This window comes from Sitophilus oryzae, unplaced genomic scaffold (genome assembly GCF_002938485.1).
Source record: "Sitophilus oryzae breed Bouriz unplaced genomic scaffold, Soryzae_2.0 scaffold_1898_pilon_pilon, whole genome shotgun sequence".
NCBI classification, from domain to species: Eukaryota; Metazoa; Arthropoda; class Insecta; order Coleoptera; family Curculionidae; genus Sitophilus; species Sitophilus oryzae.
In genome coordinates, this window is record NW_022146610.1 from 388017 (window position 1) to 398877 (window position 10861).

Sequence of the window (10861 nt, forward strand, 5' to 3'; positions counted from 1 at the left end):
CCTGAAATACATCCTGGTACATACTTCAGGTATGCACTTAGACAAAATTCTCAAGTTGTTTATTCTAGGAGCTACAGATGCCTGGCGCACTATTGCCGGACCCTGTATAGGCTTTGAACCTCTTATTGATGATAATGCTCCCAATGGTACTCGAAAACATATTTTTCCAGCAAGACGAGGCACCGCGTCAGAATGCTGAAGTTATCAGCAAATGTTTGCAGCCAATTTCGAGAATAATTGAATAGCTAACCAAGATCCCATTCGTTGGCCATCGAGGTCGCCGAGGAGATAAAATATCAAATTTTCTGTTGATACGAGTGTTGATATTTCTTAAATTATTAATTTAAAAAAAAATACTTAAACCATTAAATTCTACGTAAAAAGGTGCTTTGAAAATGTTTTCATAAAAATACAAAATTTTTCATTTTTGAAAAACACCCCGTAACTCCGCAACGGTAACAGATATCGATGTGCGGTTTTCACCGTCATGTTTTTAATAAAAATTGAGCTCCAGACACCGATATTAGTTTTCGTCTGTCTCCTATTGAAAAGGATGTTTCCCTTTAAAAGCGTGAAATTTGATCCACCCTGTATAGATTAGATTTTTCAGATTTTTTGTTTTTTTGGTCCCTGGCCGTCATTGACGCCATTTTTTTTCAATCATATTGCACTATATTATTCCAAAACGCGAAGAATAATCAATGCCGTCAAAAAGTTAATTTTGATAACACTGTACTGTCAACTAATTTAACAGAGAGATAGTTTTATTGTGTCGAGTTTTGGAAAGCGGTCAGACGAATAATTAATTATTTAATCAACAAAAGTTTTAATTAAATTGAACTTTATATTAATAATATAACGCTTAGATAAATATTTTGGAAAAGTTGGTAAACATGCGGGCAAAGTAATTGTTAATTTGCAGTATTTGGATTAAACCGGTAACAGCAGGAGCGTGATGGATTTCAACAAAAAGCCCAAATTAAATGAAACACATTTAGCGAAATTAAATTCATGTACATGGTGTCCCATTTTCGTGAGTTTTACAGGGTTAGTCGTTTATGAGTACAGATACATCAGGCGGTTTTCACATTACTGAGCTATTTTTTTATGAAACTAAAGATGTTGTATGTAGAATGTTTAGGAGGAGAGTTAATCACACACACCGCGACCTTATAGATCTATTGTGTGTTCCCCTTTCTTGAGTTATAACGAGTTATAACTCATCATACAGTCTCAGGGCTTTAAGAAAAGAATGAGACGGCTCCACCGAGGCCAGCTCTCCATCCTCGACATCAGACGTACCAAGGTTCATGGCACGAATGGTCGTCGTCTCGGCGCACTCAGTGATAAGGTGTTCTGGTGTTTCCCCATTTTCCCCACAAAATCTGCATTCGCCGTTGTTTCTCAGTTTCAGCCTACTGAGGTGTTCGTAGAGGAGACAGTGTCCTGTTAGAAACCCCGTGACAATCCGAAGATTGTTTTTACTTAAATCAAGGAAAACCTTTGATTTTTCTCGGTCATAAGTTCTAAGGAACTTTTTCGAGTGTCTTAGACCGTTGGAGGACACCCATTCCAAGTTACGGATGGAGTCTTCCAGATTCTTCAGTTCCGCTTTCAGTTGGTTCCCGTTTGAAAACAGAACGGTTCTGGTCCAGTTAGTGGAGTGTTCGCTCCTTTTCTAGCTAGATCATTTGCTTTTTCATTGCCTTCTATCCCTTGGTGAGCAGGCACCCAGAGTAGGAGGACTTTATTTTCTTTGCTTAATTTGTTGAGCTTCTCCAGACATTCTTTGACCAACTTCGAATTGATTGTTACTGAGTTGATCGCGTTAAGTACTGCTTGACTATCGGATAGGATGGCAATTTCCTGTTTTCGATAGTTCCTATCTAAGATAAATTGTACGCATCTTTCGATAGCGCAAATTTCTGCCTGAAGGATACTGGGGTAGGTGCCCATTGGTTCGAAGTATTCAGTTTTCGGCCCAAATACTCCTATCCCTGTTCCTGCTTTGGTTTTGGAAGCATCCGTATACCACATGATGGTATGGTCTTTTATATGCTGAGTAAGCGTCTCTTTCTTCCAATCCTTTTTATTACTCAATACTACAGTGAGGTGTTTCTCAAAGTTGTAAATTTTTGGTATGTCATCCACTGGGAGTTGGAGAAGTGGAATTTTCTTTTTGAGGGTGTTCCAAGCCCCTGACCTGAAAATTCTCCCGGTACTGTTTCCGTCAGTAACCATTCTAATCATTGTCGCATTGGCATAACTACCGACGACAATGTGCAATGGTGTTAGGTCTAGAATGACCTCCATTGCTGCTGTTGGACAACTAAAGATGTTACACTCAGCAACAGTGGTGCATCTAGAGATTGAATCTGGGAAGGGTAGTGGCAATATTTAAATAAAGTACTAAATTTAAATTATAGTTTCCCTGAAAGGTATTGAAAAAAAATACTTTCATTGGTTTGGATTCCCTATTTTGATTGGTATTATTAACTTCTTTTGAGACAATTTTATCTTATAGCCCATTTTCTCTTATTCATAAATTTCATCTTCGGAGGGTAACTATCCCCATTACCCCATTTCCTTATTAAGATATAGGCTTGTATCTCTAATAGAACTATTTTTCTCTATTTTAGACACTAATATACTAGCTCTGAGCATTTGCACCCGTGAAGCCATTGCCAGCATGAAAGCCAACAACATCAAAGGCCACATAGTCCATATAAACAGCATAGCAGGCCATATGCCCCTAGATCTCGTAGGATTTTCCGTTTATCCTGCTACAAAGTACGCGGTGACAGCTCTGACAGAAAGTTTGAGAAGGGAAATAAACAGGAACGGACTCCCTATTAAAGTAACGGTAAGGGCTTTTAGATAAATTAAATAAAATAATAATTTTTTTTAATAGCCAACATAGCTAACAGTAGACAACAATGCGGTAGATTGCGATAAGATGAAATTTATGATGATGATGAATAATTTCTTTATTGCTTTAATTTCATTGTTTTCTTCTGATGACAGGAGGAGGTATACCTTCTGAAGCTTTAAGGTACGCGCACACTGACCACATGACCAATCTTTGTAAATTAAAATAAACAAAAATTGTAAATATGAATTTTTCAAATGAAGAAAGAAAAGCGTGTAGGATTTTTGGATCAACTTTTCATGGCCATACATTTTCGAAGATACGTTGATCGGTGAACGTTACTGACGTTTTTTAGAAAAGATACCTCGCGCTTCAATAGGGTGGTTCCAACATGATTTTCATTATAACACTCCCCCTCATAATGAAAGAAATGTTAAGAATTATTTATATCTTAATTATGCAAACTCAGGGATAGGAAGAGGTGGACCAATTGCATGGGCCTCCTCGATCACCTGACCTATCCATTTTAGATTTTTTAGGCGGTATGGTTAACAACAAGGGTTCCAAAAGAACTTATGAATTACGTGAGGCATTCGAAGAAGCGGTCGAGGAGAAGTTTAATTAAGTCGACCAGTCGTTCTGTGAGAAAAACTTGTAATTCAGTTTAAAAAAAAAAACAACGCTTTATTGTACCAAAAGCCAAAACAGCTTCATCGACAAAGCAAAACAAAAAAAGCGCAAAAATAAATATGCAAATAATACAAAAAAGGTCATACAATACAAATCAATTCAAAAAAAAGTTACGTCATAAAATTACAAATAAAACATATATGGACATTGCAGAACACAGGCGTATCTAGAAAATTTTACAAAAGGAAAACTGTAAATGGATAAAATCATGTTATAATAACATAAAATCAAGAGTTATAAAATATTAAATACTAGACCTTTAACCAGTGTGTGAGATGATCAAAATATTAAAATTAAAATTCTAAATTGTTCATGATTAAACATCAACAAAAAAGTCGTTTACCGCATATAGGGCTCTCTCCAGTAAGTATGATTTCAGAGCTTTGCGAAATGCGGGAAAGAATGAAAGTGACTTGATATTCGAAGGCAAATGATTGTACATTTTCTTGGCATTGTACAGTATTGAGCCCTTAACTAGTTCTGAGCTCGGGGTTGGCAGATAAATATCGTGCTCCGCATTCCTAAGTGGATAGTTGTGAGAAGGCCTTTCCGGAATAGAGAATATGTGCTTGCGGATTAAGCAAACGGATTCAAAAATGAATAAGGAAGGAAGAGTCAGTATTTTGAAATTTTTAAAGAAATTCTGGCAGTGAGTTCTACTGTTTAGTCCCAATAAGTATCGAACTGCTCTCTTTTGAAGTTTGAAAATACGATCAAATTTTGTCGCGCAGCAAGTACCCCAGAATGGAAGGGCATAACGAAGATGCGACTCAAAAAGGGCATAATAGACCATTCTAGAGGTTGATGAGTTAAGTTCCTTCGATGTGCAAGTCCCATTTTAAAGAGTTGTCCACAACAAGTCCTAAGAATCTCACAGAGTCCACGACGTCAATAGTGGTGTTATTAAGTACAAAAGGTTGTATAGTACGAAGAAACTGTGTAAATTCTCATTTGCTTTAGGGAGATATGAAAGTGAATCATGAGAAGGAGTTATGGTGTTCACTAAATTTTTAGCCACATTAACAAAGTAAGTGTTTAAATCTTCAGGTGGAATTAAAGACTGTGCCAGACGAAGAAGTCTTATTCCTTAAGTCATTTACAATAGCCCAAGTCTCTTTAGCAACATTACCGGATTTGGCTAGCCTCCCATTATAATAAATGTCCTTGGCAGCTTTTATAGTCTTACGATAAACCCTTCTATAAAGTTTCACGTAATTATGAAAGAAAACGCTGTCTATGAACTTTTTAAGGTGAGATAATGAGCGCATGTCCTTTGCAGATATACGCAAGCCTGTCGTAGACCAGGGTATACCTTGCTTACTTTTGATAGGCCTAAGAGGAAACGCCTGCACGCCAGATTAGACAAGGTATTTATAAATCTAGAAAATTCGGAATCGACGTCAGCCGAGAGGACAACCCACTCAGTTGTTAGACATAGGTGGTGAAAATTTAGAAAATTTTTATCCGAAAAAATACGGCCCAATTTGCGCGAGGTATTTTTGCATTTGGAATGTGGCAAAAACGTTGTCAATACTACCTCATGATCAGAGAAACCTGAGCGAAGGACTCTACAGTCAACGAATTCCGGGTCAAAAGACGACACGACATAATCTATAGTACTAGAGCCAGTTTTAGTTATTCTAGTTGGTGAGTCAACATGCATGAGTATACCAAAAGAATGAAAAATGGACTGGAGAGACTCCCTAGCTGCACACACACTGGAAAAGTCAATATTTAGATCGCCACACAAAATTAATTTACTTTTTATAGGCAGGGATTCAAGCAAGCTTAGCAATTTTTGACTGAAAATATGCAGGTCAAAGATGCATTTTATGTATTCAAAACAATGACGGTTTTTTTGAACTTATTCTGTCTTTTTATAAGTTATAAGTCATAAAAATACCATGCCAACTAAGTGAAACTAGTCAAGAAAGATAAGAATTGACTATAACTCGGTAATTTTTCGAAAAAAATATTATAACTTATATCGCTGAAAAGCTTAAAAAATGCATTTTTTATGAAGTCATGGCCAACTATGGTTTCCATTTAAAAAAAAAACATAGGTTTGTGTCATATGTCAAAAATGACAGGCTTTAGAAAAAATCAGAGAACACAAACTCATTAGGGATATGATTATCTACAACTTTTATCTGAAAACTTTTTGTCTAAAATAGATTATAATGGAATTATGGACAATTTTTAAAACTAATTGACCTGACCTAATCTAACCTAGCCGAAATTTGTTTTTTTCGAAATATCTAGTAAGCCATAAACTTTTTCGAAAATCTGAGAGGCACATATTTTTGACCCCACAAAACTGCAATAATTCTTACCCCATTTAACCGACTCTCTATCTCCAGTAGTTTCCGATATACCCATAGACAACATCGTAGGAAACTCACCCTGTATAAAGTGATCGAAAGCTCTGGTTGTCCACAGGGAACCTCATTGGAAAAATCGAATAAATGAAAGAGGCCGTTTTTATAGCAAACAATAATAACATCTTTAGCAATCCTACGCACCAATGCAGGCGTTCTAGGTTAGGTGGACAACCTCACGGTTAACTGCACTCAACTTCTTCACGGAAACAGTAGTTTAAGGAATTAGATACTTAATATATTATTTGATATTTGATATTAGTTGAGCCTTAATAACGGTCAGTGATCCTTCTGACCGAAATGTTGTGTCAATCAAAATAAATAAAGACAATGGAAGTCCGATTTTTTTTTAGTTTTAGGTAAATGTAACATTATTTATTTTTCTAGAGCGTCAGTCCTGGCTACGTTGAAACTGACTTCTTCGTCTCAATGTACGATTCCAAGGATCTACCAGCCTATCTTGAACGATCTGGATTAAAGGCAAAAGACGTCGCTGATACTGTTGTATATGTGTTATCAACACCCGAGCATGTAAATGTAAGTAATAAAGAGATATTCGGTGGAGGAATCAACTGAGTGCTGCATTGCCTGTGATCTGACCATAGGAAATCCCATTCAATTTAAAAAAATTGAAGAGGAATAAACATTTCTTTTTTTATTTTTAGAAAAACTTGTTGAAGTACTTTAAAACCTTAAAATAAATAAAGTAAACTCTTAATAAAGAATACTTCTCTTAAGCTGCGTCCTTATTACTCGCGAGCAGACCGAACGAACACGTGAAACACGAAAAACATGGCAAACAGTCGGAGCGTGATGTTCGCGGCGCTAGCGACTCTCGTAAAATGCCTGTTTCGAGTGTTCGGAGTAATGCGAGTATACTTTGTGGCGGTTCGAAGTGCTCGAGCTGTTTGCGCTGTTTGTTAAGATTTTGGTTTGGTTTTATTCATAGGATTCGGTATTTACTGCAATATGATGATACTACTATGATTTTCCTTATTTTACTTTGCTCAGAATAACAAATATTTGTGTTTTGTTCTTGGATTAATAATATTAAATATACCTTTAATAAAATATAACTCTATATTTATATCGCCTACTTATGGCCAATGTTATGGCCAATCTTTATTTAACTCTTTCTTTAACCGGAATACACTTCCTAAAAGTTGTATTTTTTCTTTCTATACGGGGGCCAAGTAAGTTAATAAGTCTTTCAAAATCAGTAACAGACATGCGATAAAAAATATTAAAAAACATGCTGTCTGTAGATCGCGTAGATGTTTACTTTCACTGTGCTGGGATCTACTTTTGAAACTATTAGACATCCAACACCGCCTTTTTTCTCTTTGTCTCCTTCGGTTTGCAATAATGATCACACTAGCAGCTGCTATTAAAAATACTTCGGTATCTTCCATGTCCAAAGAGCACGAACGCAAGAACTACATTACAATATGGACGCCGTTGCATGCGAGCCGAAATATCTTGAGAAACACGACAAACAGGAAGCGCAAGCAACGCGAGCGCAATCAGAAGCAAGAGCGCGAGCATGATCGCGAGCAATGTGGACGCACCTTTACACATCATATGGACCAATCAAAACAATAATTAGATTTTCTAACATTTTATTTCCAAGTTAATAAGTCCTATTTGACTGGTTTTTAATGAAGTAACTGATAGAATAGCAGTAAGAGCTTCTTTTAGTGTTTTAAATATCATAAATGATTTTTAATTGATCACACATCTCACAAAATTGACTTGGGGTTGCCTGTGCTCATGATATTATAAGATTAATCTAGGAAGATTTATTGCATTTTAGGACATGGTACTACCACGGCATATAAATCACACGGCAGGCTAACTCTGCCCAGATCCCATTGTTTAAAATTTCTATAAAATTTGACCTTGAAAACACCATTATGGGTGCCGAGTCAGAGCCGGATTAAAACGTATTAAAAAATTTTCCAGAAAATACTTTGAATAAAAAGACTAAGGAAGGAGCATATCAAAAATCTTAGGTACACCGCGATGGGCCTCAAATATGGCCGACTTAAATTCCGGTTTATCAGTGTCGTTCTAATTTTATTTAAAAAATGTAAAACTATGATGTAGGGTAGACGTGGGGTAGACTCAATAATTTGTTGTTTTATTTTACGTTGTGAATAAATGTTGGTAGTTATTAAAATTGTTATAAAAACATATTATTATAATAAAAATAGATAAGTTTTAATAATTATTTATTAACACAAACATCCGATACGCTACTGAAGCAGGTAAGTCAAATTGACGTATCTAAATTCTTTGACATCTAATCTTTGACAAGTATAGTAAATAAAAACAAAAATGCAAGAAAAAATATATAGTTAGTTAATTTAAGTGAATTTCATAAATGATCGGTTTACTACACGTATGTATATTATATAGTCACTTACTAGCGAAAAGTTGTTCCATTATTTCACTCGATTTTTGGCGAGATCTACTGCACGCTACACAACCAACTATTTTAGAGTCTTTTTCATAAATCGCGATAGTGTCACTGTTAATTTAAGTTCTGCCACAATTTCCATCTAGATTTACTACCTATATACAACTATCAGTAGTAGAATAAATAATAAATAACATAAAATAAGCTCCATAAAGACTGACAAATCCACAAAATTTCAAATCAAATTCAGATGTGTCAAATGAATCGTCAAACAGAACTGTCAAGGATCCCCACCCTAGAGAGATTTTATGGTGCCTTTTCCGCCCACCATGCATGAATACATGGATAGCATTATGCTCCTTCCTTAGTCTTCTTATTCAAAGAGAAAATAAACTATTGATTAGACAGGGTCGTACTAAAAAAAACTGTAATTGACTGAAACTGAATTTTATTTAAACAATACTTTTATCTAAACAAATGAATCGTTAACCGCGCATACTCCCCGAAAAGTAAAAACGAAAAAATCAATTAAACATTTAACTGTAGAGAATAGACAATTAAAATTAAAAAACATGCCAGGAGTTACAAACAAGAATTAAAGAAATACCCAATAAAATATCTATTGAACAATCTAAAGGGGCTACGTACAAATTATGTCCATTAATGGACATAGCAAATTTTGTTAATATTCAAATTGCACAAATTAACAAATCAGCTAAAGGAAGAAAACTGATGAATTTAAATATAAATGTTTGGCTATAGACTTTTCCGGACCAAAAATTTACAAGACGCTCTTGACAAATCTATTTTGCCTTCCACGTCCAGAGACCCAGAGACACTAAGATAGTGAATATATGACATCGATATCAAACCTGGCTTAGAAAATCTTAGTCTATTTGAGACTCTGAAAAAGAAAAGTTGAAAGTTTCGATGAACCGGATGAACTTAATCGATATTGTGTTCTATGTATTGATGATATGAATATCAAGTGCAATTTGTTTTATAATAGTGGTCGGTAATATTGTAGGTTTTGAGGACCGGAAGGGGAACAGAGAGTTTCAACCAGCTCGGGTGTCTAATGTTGTTATATGGTAAGAGATATCTTTACCAATGGGAATAGGGCCCTAGCTTATTTTACAAGCTTTTATTTAACTTGCTTTGTATGTATGTTTGTTCGGGGCAAATCTTGTACGCTCAATTAGAAGCACTTCCTTTCATTGTAGGAAATTGAAATTTGAAATTTGGCATGTAGGTTCAGTCCCGATGACAATACATTTTCTTGCGATTTTGATAAAAATCAATATATAGGATAGCCATGGGTTAAAATGAAAGAAAAAAATTGAGCTGTCAAATTTGACAGCTGTCAAAAAAATCTCAAAGTTCTCCGATTTTGATAAAAATCGATATATTGGATGCTCCCTACTCCATAGTCGGTTTTCATTTTATTTGCCTCGCATTTGAACTGTCAAATTTGACAGCTGTCGTTTTTTTTAAGTTCTCTTTTTTAATGAAAATCGATATACATATTATTAGGATGCCCATAGGAAGTTATTTAAGAAAAAGAATTGAGTTTAAGTGTTTAAAAAGTAAAAAATAAATTTAAGAAAAAAACCTTTTTAAAAACAAGCTTTTATTTAAATACATTAAAAAGAAAAAAAAATAACTTTTTCTTTAAAATTTTATTATGAACTGATACGTCATTACACAATTTTATATTATATAAAAGCTTGTCGCGAGATTTGAGTATACAGTTGCACTCATAAAAATCTGGTACGACAACTTTATCTTGTAATTCTTGTAATTTCAATATCTTGTAAACCTATCATTATTCCCATCCAGGATAAATTCATCCAGTTTAGAGGAACTTTTAAAAAACTTTGTGTCCGAATATTACACACTGGTAGTGAAAATTGTCAAAATGATCTCGCAAACATCTTATTAAAAACGGCAGACCTTATTATAAAAAACAACAAGACCTCTGTTCTTTTCTCTCTGAATTGTCATGAGCTATCCATAAAAATTAAAAATAGATACGGATAATCAGAAAAACAGTAATGTAGAAATGAATCTCGTTTGTCATTTTGCAGGATACCTAATAATAAAAATGACTTTGAATGCCGTAGAGGCAATGATTGAGTATTAAAACTAAAAGAATCTCGGACTTCCATTGTACTACTAAACTACAAAAACCAAATATATCACACAATAAAAAAAACAAAATATATCACTCAAGAAAAGAATGAAATAAATTAAGCCGCACGCTACTGACTCAAAGCTGCCGTAACTGTATGTTGTCGATGACAAAGACTACGACTGACTACGACACTGGTTAATTTCTAGCTTTGTTCGCGGTAGCGATCCCTGACTAACCCCTGACAAATCCGCGACAAATAACTGATTTATCAACTACGCATGCGCGGTTCAAAACAGGTTTGGGATTGACATTTCTCCGCGAACGCGTTTTGTACATTTGTTTTGAACTTTTAAATTAACGATACGGATAAA

The 10861-nt window shown here is 34.9% G+C and overlaps 1 protein-coding gene across 1 annotated transcript in view; it reads left to right on the forward strand.

Annotated features, from left to right (window-relative positions):
• The window catches only part of LOC115883389 (farnesol dehydrogenase-like), a 55853-nt gene that overhangs the window by 6747 nt on the left and 38245 nt on the right, over nt 1-10861 (forward strand). The window contains exons 4-5 of the mRNA XM_030901757.1: nt 2640-2863; nt 6325-6474. Of these exons, the coding sequence (XP_030757617.1) occupies nt 2640-2863; nt 6325-6474 (374 nt within the window). The remainder of the gene's footprint in view (nt 1-2639; nt 2864-6324; nt 6475-10861) is intronic.